Here is a 24,143-nt window from a genome sequence, read left to right on the forward strand (position 1 = left end):
AAACACATTATGTGCTCTTTAAATATTTGTTTTACATTAATAGCGATTTTTTACTTTTTTTTTTGTTGTAAAATTATAAATTTACCTGTACAAAAGAGCAGCCGTTCAACAAAATCTCTTTGTGACCTGTTCGGGCGTCCAAAAGTGTAAGAGTCGCACTTTTGTCTCTGTACAATAACTTGTGTCCGGTCTCATTTAATTCGAGCCAATCAATTTTCGACCCATGCCCGATTTGCAAGTCTACTACACCTATTACTAAGTCCACTAAGAAAAAAGAAAAAAAAAACCTTAACACTATATTATATCAATATAATAAATTAGTAATTGCACTATGTAATTCATTCACAATATGCATAATACGTTTAAGAATTGATAGACCATAATATGCAAATAAGTACACAACACTACTGTTCGCTAATATCTTGTTTGTACGTTTCACTACTCTTTTTTACATGCAAACGGATGTACAAAGTGTGTCTACACTCCACAATAATCCGCAAGAATGCATTTCACAAAAATGCTGTTTCGCGAAGCGTAAAAGAGAAGAATTTAAATGTAAGTTGGTTACATTTCAAAATGTATGATGTGTAAAATCCATTTTAAACGGGGATTCCGCTGAAAAATAAGAAACAAATCAAAAGGATTTCAGACAAACGATTTATTTGAATTATTTTACTCTTCAATCGTTTGTTTAGTGGATTGTATAAATAAACATTTTCGATTATAATAACAACTTTCGAAGGAGTTCTGTCTGAGGAAAAGTGAAAGAATAGTATGAATAATTAATATTTTAAAGAATATATTATGTTATATAATAATTTCTACCAAACACTTTTTTTTCGTACACTTTTTTTTCGTACACTCTATCGCATAAAACCAAAAAAAGAAAAAATAATTTGTTTTGTCAGTCCACTGAGGCTTATTAAAAGCAAAGGTGTAAGGTGATGACAGTATCAGCGACTATGTGACCACTTACTCTGCAAGAGCTGTATAGTACTCAAGGAATTATTTTATTGTTTTTAAGTAATAATTTAAACTTGTATTGTTTTTTCGTTTTAAATTTAAAACTTAGTTTGAATACCAAAATATGTTGGGTTTTGAATCAATAACTTTATACATGTGTGTTGAGATCTGTCTGAAGTAAAACTCATCTAGATTAGACTGTATTGGTCAAAATAATACATAATTAATTAGAATAATACGATAAACATTAGTTAGGAGACGAAGAGAGAAATGTTCAAAAATAATGAAAAAAAGAAAATAATAATATAAAAGACATTCCAACGTGATTCCCGACAGTGCAGCTAGACTTATATTGGCAAACGTTGATCATGTTTTTAATTTGTCAATAACTATTAATTCTATCCAAATTAGAGACGAGAAATTTTCTTACACTCGGGGATGTGATAGCAAAAACACGTTCTGCGTTCAAATGAAAACTACTGTCGAACGCGCATAAATTACACAATTTTATTCCAATTTGGTATCACCGTCAATACAATATACAATAGCAGAAAACCACTTTGCTGATTTATTTTTATTGTAAAACGACCAGCTTTCTAAGGGTTAGTTTTTATTGTTTGCGATTTATAGATAAAATGAAAGTATACTTTTTAAAATACTCTATACCTAACCTTACTTATTTTGTGTATTTGGTGTTGGTTTGTGGAGATTTTTTTTTTTTATAAAGTTTTTTTGAGATATTTTTTTTTTCTTAGACGCAGAATGTAGGTAATAGAAGCGCGCAAGGAATAATGCGAAAATACCACTTCAATAACATTCCAGGGCTTATAGGTAGTTTTTATAACTCTTAGTCTTTTAGTGTTGGTTTTAGTCATAAAACTCAATATCGTCGTATATTTCTGACGCTCACATAAAACGTGTGTATGTATCTCAATGGTGAATTCCCCCCAAAGCCCAGTCAGTGTTGGTTATCTTATTTGATAGTAAAAATGAATTTGGCGGTGTTGTGATAATGGCCCTCGAAATGTAGTTAATGGAACACAATACATGCTGTTATATATTATATATAGGTATACAGTAAATATATAAACTACAAAGACGAATAAACGTATTTTTCTATTACCAATACAAATTGTCTTTAGGTCCAGTAAGTAGGCCAGCTTTTTATTGTCCTCGTTGGAATTGAATTGTTTCCGTTCGTTCAACCGTACGCTGATCAAATGAGGATTTACGAATTCGGTTCTGAAAAAAATATAAAAAAATACAACAACCAGGCATAAGTATAACAAACAAAGCTCTAAAGATCACAGATTTCGTGTGCGGTTTTTTTCCAATAGGTTGAACGATAAAAAAAAGACACGTTCGGATAACACCACCATCTTACTGCAATATTGGCTAACTTGTAAGACCAATATGTTGCTGCTACCGTGGGTAAATAGTTTTTAAGAAAAAAAAAGGTCACCAAATGTATTATACAAGATGGTGTTGAGTAATACTTTCTTATTTATTGTGTCGAAAATTGACCTCTCTGTTGTTCGATAAAATTGTATTACAATCTAAGTAGATACGATAAAAGGTCGATTTTATATTTTTAACATTTTACAGCATTTTCAACATATTTAATACATTATTTTTAGAAAATAATCAACACAACGACAGCACTAGCAAATTGTCCAGTTTTTTTTTAATGACATGCGATTTAACATAACATTTTTTTTTGTGATTGTGGATACAAAAAATATTAACAGACCCCTTGAATTTATTGATACTCATGTATATCGTGATCAACGATAAAAGCCGTTTAAGGAAAAAGTAAAATGTTTTTGGTCTTTTATGATTTCTATGTAGAAAAGTGATTTTTATTTTTATTCGATTCGTTACTTTTAACTCGGTAGCCATATAGCTGTCTCTGTTAAGCCAGTTGTCGGTATTTTCCCCTCAGCTTAAGATTTTTCTAATGTTAATCATAATTAATGAATCTTATTTTAGAACAACGTCGTTTGTCTTTTGTTAGATTTCCGTAGCCAAAGGTGACTGCTTCCTCAGGGCACCTAATTGTTATTAATGTTTTTCACTTCCAATCAAGTCTGCACCAGACAAAGGTTGAATACGTAATTAAAAAAAAAAATCTTTTGCGTATAAAAATATCGTCGTCCGCCCAACCAAAGTCCAAACTAAGGGATGGCTATATATATAGTAGTTTCAATGTGACGCAAGTACAACGACAATAACCTGCCTGCCCAATTATCCGAAAAAATATATACGGGTTTGTATTACTTCAATACATTATGTACTAATAAAGTTGTTGTAATCAAATTAAGATAGGAGAACGTATTTTTAAATATTATAGAATATCATTACTGCTCGACTATCGAGACTTTATTTTTCACAGTGTGGTCATACTGGCTTTGTCCTACTGGTTACTTAACCAGCCATCTAAGTATATATGTATATATTATTATGAATTAATTAGTTAATCTCTAACGAAATCATTCTATTTCACGTGAGCGGCGTTTAAAATAATAATAATAATAATGCTATTATTATTATTATTGTAGTAGTTATTATAACCGCATATTAAATTACCGGACCGTCGCCAAAATTTGATCGTTGCCGTACTCGACAAGGGTCAGTTCTCCACTGTTGAAAACCATACATACACTTGGATTTTCAAAGTAAAACTTCTCGTTTCTCTCGGAATAAGGCCAAACGATTTCACTTAGCAAATTTCTTTCCATATCGCCTGCACAAAATAATCACACGAACATAGGAGAAATCATTTAATACAATTACAATTACATCTAAAATCGCTTAAAATGTGGATCATAATACTGTTGAAAAATATATTTAATTGTTTTATCTTGGAAAATTATTGATAAATCTGATAACAAGACCAAATTACCATAATTTTATTATTTTTTTCAGCGAGTATAAAAGTACTACAATAACAATATGTCTATAGAAATTTTGTATTATACTAACCCAAAAGTAACGTGTCTCTGGTTCGTCCTATTAGGTATCGATCCTCGCCCATTACACGGACATCTTCTATTTCGTGACCGTATTGTGACTTGAGTATAACGCCATGCTGTGATTGATGGTCGTCTTCGGCGCTAAGCGATTTCACCAAAACCTGACTCGGTCCCACGTAAGTCATTTCAAATTTGTTTTTCCATACCGTTCTCCTAAAGCAATGCCATAGTACGGTATAGTGCTTTCAATTTACATAAAAAGCGCTCTGTTGAGGCGAATTCAATATCGATGATAATGAGTGGAAAATAAAAAATTAATAATGCTTGGAAATATTGAAAGCAAAATTATTGCAGACAACTGTCATATAAATCCATACTTTGTATTGAACATTTAGACATCATTGTTGGCAAATGATCTTAAAGCTAACCATCAAAACAAATGTTGCAAATATGTAAAGATTACCTATACGATTAGTTAAACTATAATAATATATAAACAGCATGTAACGCATTGTTATTAAAGAAGATTCTGTTATTATTATATTTAAAAACAATCAAATCGTATAACACGTGCTAATAAGCTAATGTTCAATTTGTGTTATAGAAGTTACAGAGTATTAAGTAACAACAGCTATATATGTATATAATAAAATGGCTTATTCAAATTTAAAACGTAGTTCAACATGATAAAATGTATATGTGTCTTACTGCAATAATCCCAAATATGATGCACGACTAAGCATGTAAAATTAATTAGTTTTAAACCTCCCTTTTCCAATTACTTGGGTAGGGATAATTTTAGGAGTCTAGTCCCTAAGCTTCAGTTGTCCGAGTAATTATATAGTCAGCTCACCAATGTCTGGCATTAACCAACTTAATTAATCAAGCTGAAAACCCGCAATATGTCGTGCACACCTGGGGGTTAAAACCGGCCTTTAGTCTCCGGTCCACTTGACCAGAGTGTAGTACCGTTTTTATAAGCTAAGCGTGCATATTTGTTTGTTTAATATAATCATTTAAACGGTCGCCCGAGCTCATAAACAACAACACGGCTGATGTAAGTGTGTGAAGCATAATTTGTTCTTTAAAATTATTAAAACTGGCCATTTTTGCAGACTGAAATAATTTTTTATAATCGTAATAATATCACGTTGTTTTTTCTATTTTACTTTTATTGTAGTTATCAATAATTATAAAATATTTTAATGTGTATATTATTTACTTGATCACCGATTCGAATAGGTACATGCCGCCACAGAGCGCACCGCAGACCAAACGCGAGCCGTCTTTCTTCCATGCCAAAGTCGAAACGGTATACAAGTTGGGAACGTCCATAGTTTTCTCTTCTTCCCATATTAACTTGGATGGACTCCACGAGTACAAACGCAATCTGTATACATACATAAAAGGATTTCAGTATGGAATATGTCGTGTAAAATTTTCACTTTGAAGTAATCTATTTTTAAAAATTTCGTAAGCCAAACAAATTTCAATGGAATTTATTTTCTATGGGTATTATATATTTGACAGATGAACCGTGTTTTGGAAGAATCTGTAATATAGATTCTATATGTTTTAAATGTTTCTATTTAACTACTAGACTATTATCAGTTGTGATTTATTATCACATAAAATAAATGAATGAATAAATTATTAAATAAAGTACTTAAACACTTTTATAAATGGAGTTATCTTAGAGAGAATTATCTTAGACCGTCGTCGCAGTATAGAAATTAATTTTAACTGTATTTTACATATTTTTGAAATATTTCATAAAAATAAATATCATGCAATGTTAAAAATTTAAATATTCAATTACTGCATAGTATCAGTAAGTATGATTAATCCGATACAAACATATTAATTGTATTAATAAATTGAAATACAGTAACCAGTTAGTCTTTTAAAATTTAGTAAGTATATGATTTTTCTGTAAGAATAATTCTCAGTACCATCGTATTGCGTTTCCTTTTTCTGTTTTAGCTCCTTTTAGCTCTTACTTACGGAAACGACAACAACTTCACAAAAGTTTTCATCCAAGACTTAAGCCGGCATACCGGCATATATATTGTTCACGTAAGCTCACCCATTACGAAAGAAAACATGCTAGCACTTAAAGCTGACCCTTGGTCGAATTTCGTTTACTTATTGTGATCCCTTGTTTCCTCAAGCAGTTTTCACAATCGTGCTTACTCATCCTTGCATGTTATGATCATCTATTATTTGTACAAGTACTATCATAGTTGATCCCTCGCCTCTTCAAAACATAGTCCTCGATCCGAGGTCTTTGTTTTCAATTATCGCTCCACACAGAATGTTAGGTTAAACTTTAAAATTTCTTTGAAAATAAAATATCGATTACCTATTACATTTTTACATAGGTAAGTCTTATTAAATTGCATTCCATTATCAATTGTTTATCTTTGCACATCTCTTACGTTTATTGAACCGGACGAGATATTTGTGTTCTTCTATTCTAGATGGTTATTTTAATAGATTAAAAAAAAAAATTGACCAAACCTATTGAAACTACCAACGACAACCGCTTGTCCGCTAGGGCTGCAGCAGGCTACAGTAGATTCTTTTTGATCCGGGCATCCACCAGTCGGTGAGTAATCGAATTGTCTACTGGACCGTCCGTTTTGGTCATAAAACTGAACAGTAAAATCACAACCAGCCGCAATTATGTATCCGGAAGCCCAGCACAATGCGTACGGCGGAACCGGATGTACGACGATGCATCCCTGTAAGACAAATTAGGCATTTATTAATACACATCGGAAAGAATTACAACCGTAAATAACCGCAGTGCGTCATATATGGGTCATCTGGTCTAATTGGTTTTGTGTACAAACCGGAATACATTATTTATTCCAGAAAAATATTTATTCGAATAGCCATTGAATACAGGTAGAAATAATGATTTAACTAATGAAAATAAAACTCTGTGTTATCAAAGAGCATAATAATTCACCGCATTTGTGTAAAAAAAACTATACCTTTTAAGTATTAATATATTAAAATATATATCAAGTCCATTTCCCATTATTTCTTACCAGTTTCTATTTGATGTACGTATTTGTAACAAAAAAAAAATTACATTTTTTAATAAGAATTTTACTAAATATACCTCCGTTAAAACATTATAGTCCGTTTTAAAAAAAAGATGACTCTGTTGGTAATAAACTTGAAGATGATAAATCGCTATTGTCAAGTGATATCTTAACGTGAATCAGCAATTATTGTTTCTGTCCTAATATACACTAGATATTTCAAAGAAAACTCCCTCTAAAAAAATCTGGCTATTTCTTTCTCTAGGTCGATTATGAACTAGTCACACTCTTCTCTCTGATCCCAAAACAGGTAAGGTACCAGCTATGTAATACCATTTACGACAACAAAAGTCTAACAAAATACCGCTATTATGTGTATTAATTTGCTGGTCTTTCAAACTATTAGTCTAAAGTTTCGATTTGAAGTGTTTTCCTAAAGTAAGGTTAAAATTATAATTACGCGTAAAAAATACTTTAAATATTACTATAAACTACCTTTATTCAGCTGAATTTCAATTAAAACCAGCGATCTGATGTAGGTATAAGAAGAAGAATACATAAAAAACCATCAACTGCAGACACTAAGAAATGATTACATCGAGATATAAGATCTTATGGGCTTCTCACTACGATGTAGTGTTTTTGACAACAAATTAGACAAATTTATCTCAATAGGATGGTAATAAACAAAAGACGTGTACGGTAGAAATACATGAAAACCATTTATTATAATGTATAATTATATTTTGATGGTTTATTTCTAAAAGAGCCGCTGATAAGTGCAGATAAACGGTGAAAAGAAGTAAGAACAGAATTTTGTATACAAGAATGGAGCGTTAGGTAAAATAAAATATAAAGAATAATAATATAATAAAAATAAGATAAGCCCATTGTTTTGTTTTTATCAACTAATATCCAAATGTTTTATAAAAAATTAATTTTTGTTCTTAACTTTTATAAAATTAATATATAAAAAAAAAAATAAATGTTAAAAGCATTTATCAATCTACATCTTGCTCTTGCACATAATATAGCTGTTGATAATATTTATTAAAGTGCCAACAAATTAGTAGCTTGAGACACGAGGAATAATTAGATGGTTATATGCATGCGAATTACTATTTAAACTCGAGTGCAATAGGGTGATTTTATAAAAGTGATCCACTCAATGTCTTATAGAGTTTAATTAGTAATCGATTTTTTTTTTGTTTTTTGCACAATGTGGTTACAATATTTCATCAGCCTTTATGTTTTTGTCCTCTTTCTAAATGAACTAATTTTTTATAAACTTTTGAAAGATGTAGAAAAATATATACTTTATTAACTTTTTCAATAAAAATAATTTACTAAAAATGTTGGCTAGTCTATAACCAGTTTTAAGTATATATTGTTAAAGCTATTAAAGATTAGAACGGAGGAATGGTGGAGTGTAGTATTATTTTTACCTGCACGCGTTACTCCTTCCGTCCTAATTTTTAAGCTTTATTAACATTAAAAGTATTTGATCAGAACTGGTTATCGACTAGTCAATACTGTTAGTAAATTATTAATATGATAGAGCACTGCAAAAAACAAATTTGAATATTGTACTTATTAACTGATATTTCTCCAAAAAATAAAACTCCAAAATTGCAACAATTTTGGACTCCAATAACTTTAATAATAGTTATTCAAAACTGGTTATCGACCAGGCAAAACGTTTAGTAAATTATTATTCTTATTTTAAAAATTTAACATTATATGTGCGTTCTTCAATTTAAGTTTAAAGAGCTGATATAAAAATAATAAATATGGGAGGGGTTAAAATCATAAAAGTTTATGAAGAAGTGAGATCACACTGCACATAAAAACACTACGAACAAAAAATGTATGCCCTGTATGCCCATTGTGGTGACTTAAGTATTTAAAAATGAATATTATTATAATGTGGAGATAGTTTAATCGAGGTAAAAGATCTTCATAATGGTATGGTACTTATATAGTTATATCTATTAAGAAATATGATAATGTATCAAATGATAATGGTGATTATTGGTAAGGCATTTTGTAGTAAGTACAAAATTCGTTTATTTTTCACCACAGTCAACATAATATAAATTACAACAGTTCCATCCCATGCGTGCATATTAAATTATGCAACAATTTATGTTATCATAATTTATAATAATACATCCTCCGAAAAACTATTATGTTGTTGTGGTATCAAAAATAAAGTGTGTCACGTTGTCGACGACTTTGTTTTTGTTTTAAAACTTGTATGACGTTATTTTACAAGCATGCGTGTGCCGTGGGGATTATTGTTTTCGCCGTAGGTATACACAAGAAGGACCCTGTAAAAGTCTTAACTTTAGTAAGTCAACAGAACACACGAGAATTTTAATTTTTGTATGACCGACTTAAAGTTTTTCATTGTTGTTTTAACTTAAAGTATATAAATGGCGGACCATATATCAAACAGAGTGCTCTTATATTAAAATAGCACTATAGAGCATTTATTTTATTTTATAGTAATTATTTAAAATTATTCAACAGAACTAATGTTTGAACTTTGTATGTAGAAAGTAAAACATGTAAACTGTTATTTTATATATACACATGTATTATATGTGTACAATATACATAAGCATGTGTGTACCTTGTCCCATAACGTTAAGTTTAATGTTAAATTTGTTCAAAGTAGTCGGTACTTGTCTACAATGAATGCAACACCGTTTACTATTGCATATTTTTAGAAAATAACTTTTACATAGGTAAAATGCGATTCGCTTATTTTTAATATTTAACAATCAGCTTCTTAAAAAACATATGTTTGTGGGCTTACAATCGTCTGAGACAATTTTCCGTAATGAAATTATTTTTTTTTAAAAAACATGAAATTTTTACTTGAATTAATGATTAATTTTCGTGTTAAAATCATTAATACATTAAACTGACTTGTTGTTCATTCGTGGATCCCTCATTGATCGTGTATCTTACAATTGAACCATCAGCGTGACCGGATATAAAAGCAGTTCCCCTAGCGCTGCAACAAACATAATTACTGAATCATTACTCAAAGTATTATCAACACAATATAACGGTAATAATATTCATCTAATGTATAGGTCTTGTTGGCATTATTTCATATTTTAATCAATATATATTTTTAACCTAAATGCTTTTTTTGGTTCTTATTTTTCATACAACATCAAGTATAAAATATATGTTGTTATTGCACTATTAATTACACACAAAGGTGTGGAAATATCTTACAAGACTACAAGTTTTAACGTAAATTATCAAATAAATGAATTCTCATAAGCACAGGATATTAACCAGTTATTGTTCACAAGCTGGCTCTAAATAGTTATTGTTTAAAATAGGTAACATAGGTAAATTGTTATTGCCTATAATTGTTTAATATGCTTCGAAATTATTCCCCTTATGTTTTAGATAAATTAACAATTCTAAAATCAAAAAGATTTCCTAAGAGTTTGAGTAAATTACCTATGTATGAGTCGTAACTTGAAATGTTTGAAGGTCCTTGACATTTTTTTTATTAGTAGAAAATGTTTAAACAATATATAAAATATTAAAGGTTGACTATAAACAATTTTTAGTTGTTCCAATTAATTTCAAACTCAATTTGTAAAAAAAAGACGGGTACTTAATGACATTATTATCTGCACTCAGATATTCCACTAATAATAAGGTATTATAGTTATAAGAATATTATAATGACATATTTTTGTATTTCATACAGTATTCACATTATGTTTTGTTATAACTGAGCACTTAGCGACTTGTATTGGGATGTAAAATGAAAGTTTTTACTTTTTTAATTTACTTTTATAGAAAATTTTATGTTAGTATTCTCAGAACTTGCTACGCTATAGAAATCCTTTGCTCGAATATGTTAATTTAGTTTCTTATTATTCCTTTGGGAAATAAAACAAAATCTATATTTTCGTGTGGTATACTTTAATTAAAACATGAAATTCTTAAGCGTAAGCTCATTCGTCAAATTTAATAAGAAAAAAGTAATGTTCATGAAATTTGAATAGTTTAAATTACATTTTTGGACTAAAACCCAAACATTATGCAATATATTTATTTAGAACAATTAAATAATAGTAATATAAATATACGCTTATTGTAAAATGTAAGATAGAACTTGACATTGTGATACGGCTGAAACATTTATTTTGCCAAGTATCCTAATTTTATAACCAGTTTTAAACAGTTATCGCTATATATTTGTTAGGTACTAATAATATTTTAAATTGTAAAAAATTGTATTTAGTTACACATTTTATTTGTACAAAACATATGGATGGATTAATGTATGACAATTAGAATTTAGTATAAATACTGTATGTTAGTTATGTAAAGTTAATGCGTTGTAATAATTGTATTTAAGTATTAAATTGGCATTTACTCAGAACAACGTGGTACAATATTAATATCTTGTTAAAATACACGACAACCAGGTATTTAAAGTTGGACAAAATCCAGATATTATCATAAATTTAAAATTCTCAAACTCAAGAAAAGGCTTTACTTTCAAGGTTATCTGGTTTTAAGAAAAAATTTGGTTTTTTTACATCGATAATTCGCATAACTCAGATCGTTTTGGCATAAAATGTATATTATTATAACTAACCGTAAAATGTTAACATACTATTTAACACTTATGTTATTCTTAAAATTGATAAGCTTATAAACCTCTATTAGGTAAGGCAGTAGGGTACATGATATGCCAGTCTGTATAGATGAAATGAGTATAGTTATTTCTAAACATTGCGACTGTTTCAAAGTTTTAATCGCACTTATTTTATTAGCTCACTGTTACGTGTTTATTATTTATTTGTTTTTCATTTCTTCGAAAAACCCTCCAGTGGCTTCACACTCGTTTCTTTAGCTAATTAAACGGTTATCGCTCGTACGCTGACAATACAATAGTTAGAGACAACGACTACAGATGGACGTGCATATTATAGATTGTAATATTATGGAAACGCTTTTCGAATCGTTTCGAAGTTATCAGCTTACTTGGAAGCAAGTGATACGACGTACGAACCGGTGGCGTAAAGGGTTTGAGATTTATTAGTTTTGCAGTGGGCGGCTCGTATCTTGCCGTCTAATTGCCCGTAAATTATCGGTCCCTCGGACATCCACAGCACGCAGGTCACTGGAGACTTAGTGCCGAATTTATTACATATCACTTTTTTGGCTCCCCTGTAAAATCGAATTACACATTATAATATGCCATTAACATGGACGGTTGCAAAATAATATATACACCGTAATAATGGCAAACGTGCGTGTGTGTTAATATATATATATTCATGTGTATGTACATATATATATATATATATATATATATATATATATATATATATATATATAAATACGGTAAACTGAAGGTCTTACGTATATAAACTAACGCCTCCGTGTAACTCACCAACTGTCGCCGATTTTGTACACGAACACCATGTTGTCGGTCTGTCCCACAGCTATTTTCGATGAATCCGGCGAAAATGCCAAACCCTTGACCGTATAACTTTTGCGACCGGCCTGTGTATGTAAAACGCAATAACAGTGAAGAAACTAATACAAAATCATGAACAATAATAGTTTCATAGTACACAACAGTAGTATTCGGAATGTTGTTAATGTCAATTTTTAACGGAGAGCGCAAACTGTAAGTATTAGGTATTATGTTATAGTGTTCTAAAGAGTAATTAATATAGTAATAATATTTAAATTTCAAGGTACTCGGTAAAAGAAAAAAAAATACAGCTTATGAGAAAAACTATTATGTTCAATATTTAAATACATGTAAACAAAGTTACGGAAAAATTTGGTTATTTTCTGGAAAACTGTATTTTTTTAAGCATAAAAAATAGAAAAACGACAGAGAATTAGAAATGTTTTATAATTTCTTGTAAATTTATCAAATTACAAATAATTTTACCAGAAACTCAAAAAGTTGAACTCAAAACTTGTTAAAACTATTAATGTTACATAAGACACTATTTTTCTTTAAAGTAATTGCAATTTTCTAGTTTTTCTTTTTGGAGTTACACTAGTTTATGTTATTTTATAATATTAGAAAATATTCAAACTTTTATCTTCTTTAATTGTTTCCAGAGTTCTATCAACTTATAATACTTTTATGGGAACGCATACATTTAATTACCTTTTTAAATTAAGAACAATTTGATGGACATTTTAACTGGTCAATAACCAGTTTTGGAATTACTTTTAAAGTTATTAAGAAGGCGTCGCACCGGTGATTTTCAGTGGTAAAAACATGTTTACGCCAACTGAAAATAACTCGCTTAGTATTTGTTTTAGAGTAAAAGCACCAATTATAAAATTGAAAGAAAACAATATTCCGGAGGGCAAAACAGCGCGTTTTTTTTTTTAATTCATTTTTTGAAAAGTTACAGTTATTTAAAAATGTTAAAATAGTCGTTATTTTTAAACTATGTATTGAGCGTTATACTTAGAATAATGAAAAAACGCACCGTCTTACCCTCTGGAATATTGTTATCTTTCAATTTTAAAATGGGTGATTGTACTCTAAAATCAGTTATTTTCAGTCTGCTTAAACATGTAGAGATGAAAAAACATTTTTAAATCGCTTTCAAGGATGCTGTGATAGTCCAAAAACTAAATTAACTACCAAAATAGAGTTCTAGTTATTGAACTAATAATTACACATCACAGTTTAACCTTTAAATTAAGATTTTGTAAAAAATTGCCTATACTTTACTCCTTAAAATGGACAGTACGACGCCCTCTTAAGGTTTGTAGCTTAGGGCGGGAGTAAGGTTTGAGTTAACAGTTATTTTTATTTACGAGGCTTACTCCGCCGCACTCCTCCTCCCTACCTAAATTTTAAATTGTAATCACTTTAAAAGTAATTATCCAAAACTGGTTTTAAACAAGTCAACATTTTCAGAAAAATATTCTCATTTTAAAAATGTAATTACTTATATACGCTCCCATTTAAGTTTCAAAAGTCGATAGACCTCTGGAATAAACTAAATAACGTAAATATTTAGTAATTTAACAATATTGTAAAAAAACAAAAATGTTTTCAAAAAGAAATACTATAAAGTTGCAATTATTTTAGAAGAAAATTAGTGTCTTATATTTAATGAATCACCTATATGGAAAACAAATTAATAAATCCTACATAATACATAATATTATTTGTTTTTGTAAATATTATTTTAAAAATGTAATTTCATATTAATATAATATAAATACTAAAAGTAAATATTAAATTATATTAATTGTACAACTCTTTGATTGGCAGCCAGAAGCAGTTTTATAAACGGTAATTACAACGGTTTTGTATACAGACAGATTAAATATTCCTTTTCAATTAAGCTAAGCTAATATTTGAACTAAAACAGGTAAAATCTTAATACTTATATCTGTCTCACCGTAAAATTGGCGTTTTATTGAAATTCGAAATGTATTTTAAATATGTGTAGTATGGAAATACTATTTACGGCAATAATGTAAAAATAAAATGCACGATACGGTCAATAATATCAAGGTCCTACGAATACAAAATATATTTTTCCTATTCTAGTATTTCAATACAGCTTTTGTACGTTTGTTTGTTCTATATTTATATGTAATAAATGTAAATTATCCCAATAAATGTATTCATTGTACTTTTTGTTTACTGTTGGAATATTTATAAATATGTAACTTTATATTAATTTACTTTAAATGCTAACAAAATATAGCCGTTTTTCAAATGTCCATGTACACATAGTTTTTCAGCTTATGACTATATTGATGTAAATAAGTGTAATCGATTTGGATAGTTGCCCGAAACATACATACAGTTTTATATGTACTACACTGCAACTAGTAGTAAATCATTTAAAACCGATTTCCAACAGTTTGTATATCCATATTAATTTTAATTTTCATACATGCAATAGTTCTATTTTTTTATGAACAAGATTCTAAATATATTTTCTTAATTTAACTTAAAACTATTTTGTAAAACGAGCCCAACCGTTTATGATTTTTAAATACTTGGAACAATAATAGTCTGATAGTTTTGTGTTTTTAATGGACCAGAAGTATTTCGTCCCACACATTTTAGTGGTCGCCACGTGTGATTTTGTATCTAAGAAAACTTGTTCTTTTTTATGAAAGATCCTTTTTATAAAATTATTATATATTTTTTTTTTAGTATTTTCTTTAAAATAAACTGACAACTACATACGTTAAGAACGGAATCAATCTCATTTTTAATAACTTACAATTTGTGTGGCATAACCTTTTTTTTGACGAGGTATTTAATAATTGGTATTTTGATGTAATATTACATTACAAGCATTTTTATTGAACACACTTGTGAGCGATAAGACAACTGGAATTATGATCAATAGGCTTCTGACACGTAGGAATATAATATATTAAAAAAAATTGTACATAGTTTATTGAACCCACATGATACCGGCAAAATATGATCGTAATTTATATAAGGCTGTACAACCCCCGAGTTGATGGATCACATTTTTTTTTAATAATGTTGACTTAACCATACGTCATGTTACATAGAAGAAAAATACGTAAGAAAAAATAACTTTTAATCAATATTTAAATTAAATAATGTAGTTTTATAGCATATAGTTTACTACGTTATAAAATAAATTTGTAATAAAAATTATTATCCTCGTTTTCAGTACACAAATATAGATAAAACGTTTAAAAGTAAAAAACCCTATTTTATAAAACTGTTTCAATTAAATTAACAATATTAATATATTTTTATCTAATTAAAAAATATCATAATAATAAGAATATATTTGAAATATTCAGCAAAATTATATAAATATTAACGGCAAATTAATTATAGGAGAGTTTAATATTAAATTATATTATTTCAATTCAACCAAATCGTTTATAATATTATAAAACAATATTTTCCTTATAAATTAATTTAAAACATAATTTCTAAACTAACTAATTTATTATTAATAATTAATAGCTAAATAATAATTAATAATAATTAGTAACTAAATAATTTCTAAATATCTAAACATAATTTCTAAATTTCTTTTAGAAAAAAGCATTGTAGTTTATTTATAATTGCTTCGATTGTTAAATTTATGGCGGTAATTTAATAATTCTAATATAAAAATAAAGATCTTAACCGAACCGAAATTAAAAAACCAGTACAGTGGGGTCGGGGCATAGTGGGGACGGGGAGGTCACAGGTTTACAGGAATTTTTAAATTTGAAAGTGATAAAATCACTTTCGAAAAAACGCTTCTATGCAAATCGGTAGTTCGTATTTTCAAGTCAGTACAGTCCAAAGCAAGCACAGTATAAACCAGCAAAGTTAGAAAGTATTAAATTGAGGTGCTGTATTTACAAATAAGCATCGAAACGTTAATTTGAAATTGATTTTATTCAATTTTATCACTTCTATTTATAAAAATTCCTGTAAACCTGTGACTTCCCCGTCCTCACTATGCCCCGGCCCAACTATGCTCCGTCCCCACTATGCCCGACTCCACTGTACTGGTTTTTTTTTTTGCAAACACATAGTGGACCAAATCATAACGAAAACACAGTTTTCCGGCAATTAAAAAAAAACAGTAGTGCCGAATTTGTTTTCCGTTTAATATGTTATGAAGACATATGAGTTCTAACTACTGACAAATTTTCAACTTAATGGTCCTAAAATAACTGCTAAAAAACTAAAAAAACTTGAACCCTCTCTAGGGGACGGGAAATGGATTTAACTTAAATTTGGTACAACTGACGTGTGCGGGCATACCAAATAAATATTTCTTATAAATTTCGACTCGATCCGACTCTTTTTCTCGAAATTATAGCCAATAAAGTGCTAACTTAAAAACTCGTACGTTTTTTATGTTTTTTTTTAAATTTCGACTGTGAAGAAGTAAACTTTTCAACTTTTACCTCCCCCCCCCCCCAAAGTACCAACTAGATGAAATTTGTGATTTATAGAGTTGCTACTCGAAGGAAATGGTTCAGTGTTAAAAAAGTTACAGTGTATATAGATAAAAAAAGCCCACATCAGAGTAAAATCAATACCTTCGCCGCTCTGCATCGAAGTTAAAATTAAAAACTGACGTCAAAACTTTTTTTTGATATCTTTAGGGAGGATTTTTTTAAAATTTAACTGTAGACATCGTTCGGAATTAATATGCAATACTTAATGGAATTTCGGGAAAGTTAATTGTTTGGCGAATTTCATTTCTCGACATGTCAAGTAAATGACATTCAATTATTCTTGATTCTCTTAACTTTCCTGATTTCAAAACTTCTAATAATAAATCAAATGTGTTATATTTTACCAAGTAAACCTTGAAAGTTTCTCTGAAAGTTTTTTACGGCCACCTATACAGCCAAACTATACCTAATATACCATGCTGAAATGTTATAGGAGGGAGATTATTATTATATTTTTGATTTTGAATTTCTTTTGGTAATTAATAATGGAACCGCCAATAGTAATTAAGGTGTGCATCACGAGCACAACAATATCTAATTGGTTTTTTGATTAACTTTTGCGACCAGACCATTGGTTTCCCATATAAATAATGTAAAGAACGCATCAATCAAATATGTTTTTTTCTCATTTATTAACAGCGACAATAAAAGCTATGATATTACTGGCATCAAAATGAAATAAAGATACAAGCTATTTAGGAGACATACTTATAAAAATAATATCATTGCATGTTAAAAAAAACTATCAGGTTTTATTTAGAGCTATAACCTCAGGTATTTACTTGAACTCGTCTTGCTGTCCTTTCTCGAGGAATTAACCACAAATCCACAAGTATCAGACAAAATTAAGTAGGTATAAAAACATTAAACATCCTTACAGTTTTTATCATAATTTATACCTTTGAGTAATATTAATGCAATTTCTGGGTAATAAAATAAAATGTATAATATAATATATGTCAAAATAAAATTGGCATAAAAGCTAAAAAAAAATATATCTTTGATGAGTTTTTAATTAAAAATAATCGTAGTACATACGAATTTAAATAAAACATATGTACTTATTAATGTTCAGTAACTATTAACTATTAAATATAATGTATGGATATTAAAAAGACAAATATTAGTGTGCAACAAATATGTACGTACAATATTTTTAAAAAATCGCTGATAAACAAACAACTTATCAATATTTTTTAAAGTTCTGTTTTTTTTTGTTAATGGTATACTATCCTTAAACCTACCCTTTTTGGTTTAGTTCTATATATTTATATCTATACTGGAAAAAATGTATTTTAGAGCTTAATATAAATTAGCTTAAAATTGTTTACATAAATTAAATCTATTTAAATCTACAATTTTTTAATAAAATAAGTTATTGCCTATATTTTGCCCTTATTTTATACAGGAGTTAAAACACAAAAAACTCTTTAGATGGATCCCTATGTAGTGTGTGTTTTGTATATATTTTGTAGGTTATGATCTAAATTTAAAATTAAATATATCATTAATATTGACCAATGGTAATATAAAAAAAAAAACCAACACCAGTTATTATTTAAATTTAAATTGATTGCCTTATTGTTTAAATTGTATTTGAAATCATATCTTAAATTTTAGATATTCAAATACATTTTAAACGGGTGTATGGATTTGAACGTTATATTTTGGTTGCTACAATAGCTGTTGTTTTCAGTATTTATACAGGTTAGGTTGGGTTCTCATTTAGGCATTTACATATTTGTCACGAAGACAATACATTTTTATTTCAAAGCATAATACGTTTGCGATGGTCTCTATATTGTTGTGCTATTCTTTTAGCGAATCACAAAACACAAATATCATAAAAATTACACCCCTATTCAACGGTTTTTTGGGTGCAAACAATTTTTATACCATATTATCTGGATTGTGTTGAAGCATAACAAAAAAAAAATATTAATTCATACTTTGTAAGCAAACAGTAATTATTGCTACTACAGTTAGGTTCCTTTTCAGAGTTCCAGGTCATAGTTTTCAGTTTTTGTGTTGATCCTTAAATTTATCCTATAACATCATTGGTATATTATATGTATTGGCCCTCAAACCCGGTTAGACGACCAAAACGTTATTGTAAACGTTATTATTGCTATTACTATCGTCGTCATTAATATATTAACAACATTATTATTATCTAATTGTAAAAGCCCAAAACGTCGATAGCTCTGTCCATTGGGATGAATAAACTTGTGACGCCTCCGCCGCGGACCTTAATAAAAACCAAATGGACTGGTTAGAGGACGCGGCCGGCGGTGGTTGTGGGTGTTTAGGAGGGGAGGGGGGAAGGCAGTGTGCGGTGGCCCATTTTACGAGTTTATTTTCATGGCCTTATACTTCTAATGCATTTAAATACGCCGATTTGTAGTCGGTTTGCGTTTGGGGAGGATATGAGCCCCCCGGCGCTGTCCCCACCCCCTCCAGTCCTCGTCCGACCACTACTGCTACTACACGGTTGCCGCCCCTCTGTAAGTCCAAACTCACCCCATGCTCCACAGGCTTTGTGGGAAACTTGTCCCTTTTCACGCCGTTCTCGTCGAACAACAATACCACGCGATCGTTGTTGCACACCGCTAGTTTTTGGTTGTTTGGCGACCATGCGGCAGCGAGTACTTGAGACGGTCCATTCTAAAAAAAAAAATATATATAATAAATAATATATATATATATATATATATATATATATATATATGATGCAGAAGCATGTTTTATCTAGAGTTATTTCATATTACGTCTGCCTTATACATTTTAAAAATCCAATTTCAGAGAATACAATCGTATCATCTGAACTATAAGGGTTTGCATATTTTATTTCAATAATATGAGACTTAGTGATTTGGGTAGCGACCGTTTTATCTATCAAATGAGTTATAAAATAGAAAATATTTTTTTCAGATTTATCATAAACAAACCGACGGCAAGCGGACAATTTATTATATTATAAGACCTGGCCAAAAGTACAAGAAATGAACAATAGGTTTTATCATTTTTTTACAAATATTTTCACTTTTATTAAATATTATTTAATATTTATTACTTATGATGATAATTCAGTATTGTAGCGGGGATAGTGTGAAATAATAGTTATTAAAAAGTCTGATATTAAATCATTAATATTAATATTAACACCGCACATTTGTTTAAAAAGCGACATAAGTGAAGTATTATAGTTTTCAGTTATCACCATGATAAACTTGGGTAAACATTCTTAAAAGTATGCAATAATTATATTAATTCAATTATTCCTAGCGCCCATACAGTTTGGAGAAATTATTTGTATTTTTTTTTTGTATCTGTCTTAAAGCATAGATTAAGTACATATTATTATAGAGGGCGAACGCCCGTATGTTATGGATTTGATGCTTCTTTAATTGGATTTCCTAATAGTTTTAACACAGGGAAATCAAGTAATGCGGGTAAATCGTGTTGTCTGTTGTTACAATAGCGTTGCCTATTGTATATTCAGTCTAGGTACTGTTCTAGCTATATGTATATATATACATAAAGACTAATTAATTAACTAATTTAGCTGATTCATTTTTAATTATTCGGTTATTTTGTTTACCAGTTTGAAATTTTAATGGAAAACACCACCACTTGTACGTTTTTTGGATTATTTTGTTTTAATTTTGGAAATCCCCACGTTTCTATACGTAAACAGATTAATATTTTTCATCAATTCTTTTTAATTCCATAGTATAAGCCAATGATTAATGGTTTTATTGTGATTTGTTTGTTTTTCCATTGTGTGACTGCCATTCATTTGCGATGGTCGTTACTCGCATGTTTGTAACTTTATATCCGAATATGCGAAATAATATTTATGCCTCACAAGTAAAAAGTGGAAACCAATTGTATTTTCCTGGTCTTAAATGTCTCTCAGTCCAGTTGTCCGTAAAACACATTAGTCACATTATTTTTAGTTGCAAACAATGTGATTTATCGTTTAGTTAAATTTGTTTAAAAAAAAATTAAGCTATAAAATATATTTAAACGACGTGACATCAAGCCATTTAACGTAATACGATAATTAAATAATACCTTATCAGTTCTCACTGACAGTATATTTATCAGTGAAATAAGACACGTAGTATAGAATATTTAGAAATATATTTTATTAAATTACTTCCGACTTATTTTTTTTTCTTTAATTAGATTTTGTATTGTACGTCTGAGAAAGTAGATATAGTTTAAATATTATTAAAAAGATAAATTAATTGTTTGAATTCATTTTTTTTAGTTTTACAAAAGTTGTTTTTTTGTTTATAGTATTACTTATAAAAGTATACAATTCAAAAGGCATTATTTATTTTTTAAATAAACAAAAACAATTCTTTAGTAAAGTTGTCGATGTAGACCTGAATAAACATTAAAATATAAAACAACAGTCTTTATATTATAGACTGTTTATCCATATAACAATAATATTATAAACAGTAAAATATATTGGTATTTAAAGTAAAATATATTGACATTTTTATTTTCAACATTTTAGGTTTCACTCAAATGATTGTGGTAAAATGTGTCAAGGATGATTTTTTGGATAATTACCATTCAATCAATGGTAAACTGCGGGGATCACATTTTAGATGTGTCCAAACATTTGGGTCTCATTCACCCTGTCAAGTTTTGAATTTGCCAACATAGTAAGGATGGTTTGAGAAATATGTGTTATAGGAGTTTCTAAATTCACTCCAAAACCAACCATACACATAACATTTTATATAACATACAATACAACACAATACATACAATAACATACAATACATACTAACCATACCATATATCGCTAACTCTGTCTAAGAAGCTGTTTATCAGTTAAAATGATATGATAATTTGAGTTCATGGCAGATTGTTCTTGTATGAAAATACATAATATTTCTTCTACAGTGGTCAATAATAAATAATGTAAACATTTTTTAGACTAAGTTCTTATATACTAAATATAAAAAACCAATAAATCAACCGTTGTACATGACCTACTGAACACAGAATCAGTAGTTAAATATACAATTTACTATATGTTAATCGTCAACAATTTTATAAACTCTGAAGCGATAAAAAAACTGATTATTAAATCTAGATATAGATAGGGCTCTCCTTACACTTTTTTTGGCGATCAGTTTGTTAATAAATCTATGATTAATATAATATGGTTGCTGAAATCGGATATGAGTGTAAGTTAATTCTATTATTATCTATGTCACAAAGTATTTACTAACCAGTAATGCAATTCATTTTATAATCAGCTTATTATGGGGTAATAAGTTAATTTTAGTAGATTTATTTCTTTCAGTTTATTAGATTAGAGATAAATAAATAAAATAAAACAAATGTACTATTTTTTACAAATTTCCAATCGTCATGCTTGTTGGAATTTTCAAATTAAATATGAAAAATAATACTTGAATGGGTAGTACTATTTGTATTGAATGAAAACAACTCAAGCACAGTTCACGTTCTACTCGAAACGAACGAAATTAATTTGAACCGACCGAATAAGATAAATTAACAGTGAAACAAATTTCGTTTTACGTATAACAATAACACGCTTAATTTAACTCACCTGAATTACCGTGTATGTTAAGCTTTACAATCTCAATGGATTTCACCATACAGTAATACATGTAATATGTGTAACAGATGCCCTTGCAACTAATAATAATCTGCGCTGCGTCTGTGAGTTTCAATTAACTTGAGAAAATCATTTAGAAACCAGTAGCTGTTCCAATTACTCTCATTATTGGTTCAAATCGTGTAACTAGTTTTTATGTATTTTTTTGTTTGCTGTAATGAACCCATCAAGCGATAGTAGTGTGTTTTTGTTTGTGCTCACTCTTGTTCTTACAGCGAACGGAGTAAAGTTATAATTTCAAAGAAAACTTACAATTTAATTAACACATTGCACGTCACAAGTCAAATTGTTAATTTTTGTGTAGCTTACAGTTGAAAAATTTCAATTCCAAATACACAACAAATTGTTACTAATTGCTTACTAAAAATAATAGTAATACTATAAATAAGAATGAGCATGCAAGATTTGATAAAAACACTCAACATAAACAACAATCAGACACAGGTTTTATTATCATCAAGATAACCTTCTGCAAACAAAAATAACAAAGAAAAAAGTAATATCATTGATTATAAATAATACAAAAAATATATGATTCATAATCAATGATAAAATTGAATTACCTGTTTTTTTTTTAAATTTGTATTTTCAATATGCGTACTTTGGTATTTTAACTGTATAGCTTATTAAATTATTTAATTACAATTTATTTATACGGAATTTTATTTTCATAATACTGATATTATTATTATTGTCATTAAACTTATTTCAAGTGTAATGATTTCGTCCTAGGCCATTAAAGTTATTGTCAAACCCGGCCGTATGGGTCATTTGACTCGCTCAAGCTCGTTATTATTACCTACTCTTTCCTTGCAGTGTACCTGCTCGGCTCGAGTCTGTAGAAAACTCATAAAAAACTCGCTTTAACAATATACTATAATATGCAGACAGCACGTACGCGGTACGGCTATAAAATACAAAATATACAACTACTACTACTACTACTACTACCACTACAACAACACTTCTACTAAACTCATTATTCGATTTGCGTCGATACTCTTTTTGCAATCAGGAAACTTACCTCCGGCTCTACCAACGTTTGCAGATATTTCAATTTCATAACAACGTATTGTATGTATAGGTACGTATTTATTTTTCTTAATTTCCGGCTCGCCGATAATTAGCGGAAATAACCAAACGAAACATATCATCGATAAACATTAAACCCTCATTGGAACGAGCATCGTGTACATTGTGTATTTTCGCTGTGTATTTTTTTGATGTCGAAATTAGTCGCTATGGTGACTGCGTTACGCATGGCAGCAGCTGCGGTATTATAGTGGTCGAGCAGGACTAGGGAATAGAAAAAAAAACGTTTTCGAAAAAGTAAGTACCTACGCACGAAATGCCAACAATAAAATATGTTTTAACGCCCGACGTTAAAGCATTTATTATTCCTAATTGTTTTTTTTCTTCAGATAAAATAGTTAAGTACCGGTTCGCCAGGTCCCCGAACGAGAGTAAATATTAAACTGT

At 29.1% G+C, this 24,143-nt stretch overlaps 1 protein-coding gene across 1 annotated transcript in view; it reads right to left on the minus strand.

The window, feature by feature from the left end:
- The window catches only part of LOC126833919 (intraflagellar transport protein 172 homolog), a 68,879-nt gene extending 45,048 nt beyond the window's left edge, over nt 1-23,831 (minus strand). Inside the window, exons 1-11 of the mRNA XM_050565508.1 lie at nt 23,689-23,831; nt 19,514-19,657; nt 12,432-12,544; nt 12,020-12,205; nt 9,923-10,010; nt 6,456-6,679; nt 5,158-5,325; nt 3,946-4,148; nt 3,550-3,706; nt 2,087-2,205; nt 86-264 (exon numbers count right to left, since the gene is read on the minus strand). Coding sequence (XP_050421465.1) covers nt 86-264; nt 2,087-2,205; nt 3,550-3,706; nt 3,946-4,148; nt 5,158-5,325; nt 6,456-6,679; nt 9,923-10,010; nt 12,020-12,205; nt 12,432-12,544; nt 19,514-19,657; nt 23,689-23,727 — 1,620 coding nt within the window. The 5' untranslated portion in view covers nt 23,728-23,831. The remainder of the gene's footprint in view (nt 1-85; nt 265-2,086; nt 2,206-3,549; nt 3,707-3,945; nt 4,149-5,157; nt 5,326-6,455; nt 6,680-9,922; nt 10,011-12,019; nt 12,206-12,431; nt 12,545-19,513; nt 19,658-23,688) is intronic.
- Between the last annotated feature and the right edge of the window lie 312 nt (nt 23,832-24,143).

Source organism: Adelges cooleyi, unplaced genomic scaffold (genome assembly GCF_023614345.1).
Source record: "Adelges cooleyi isolate 19-005CV unplaced genomic scaffold, UGA_ACOO_1.1 ACOO_flye_CR_arks_rails_tigmint_CR_PRNA_2, whole genome shotgun sequence".
NCBI classification, from domain to species: Eukaryota; Metazoa; Arthropoda; class Insecta; order Hemiptera; family Adelgidae; genus Adelges; species Adelges cooleyi.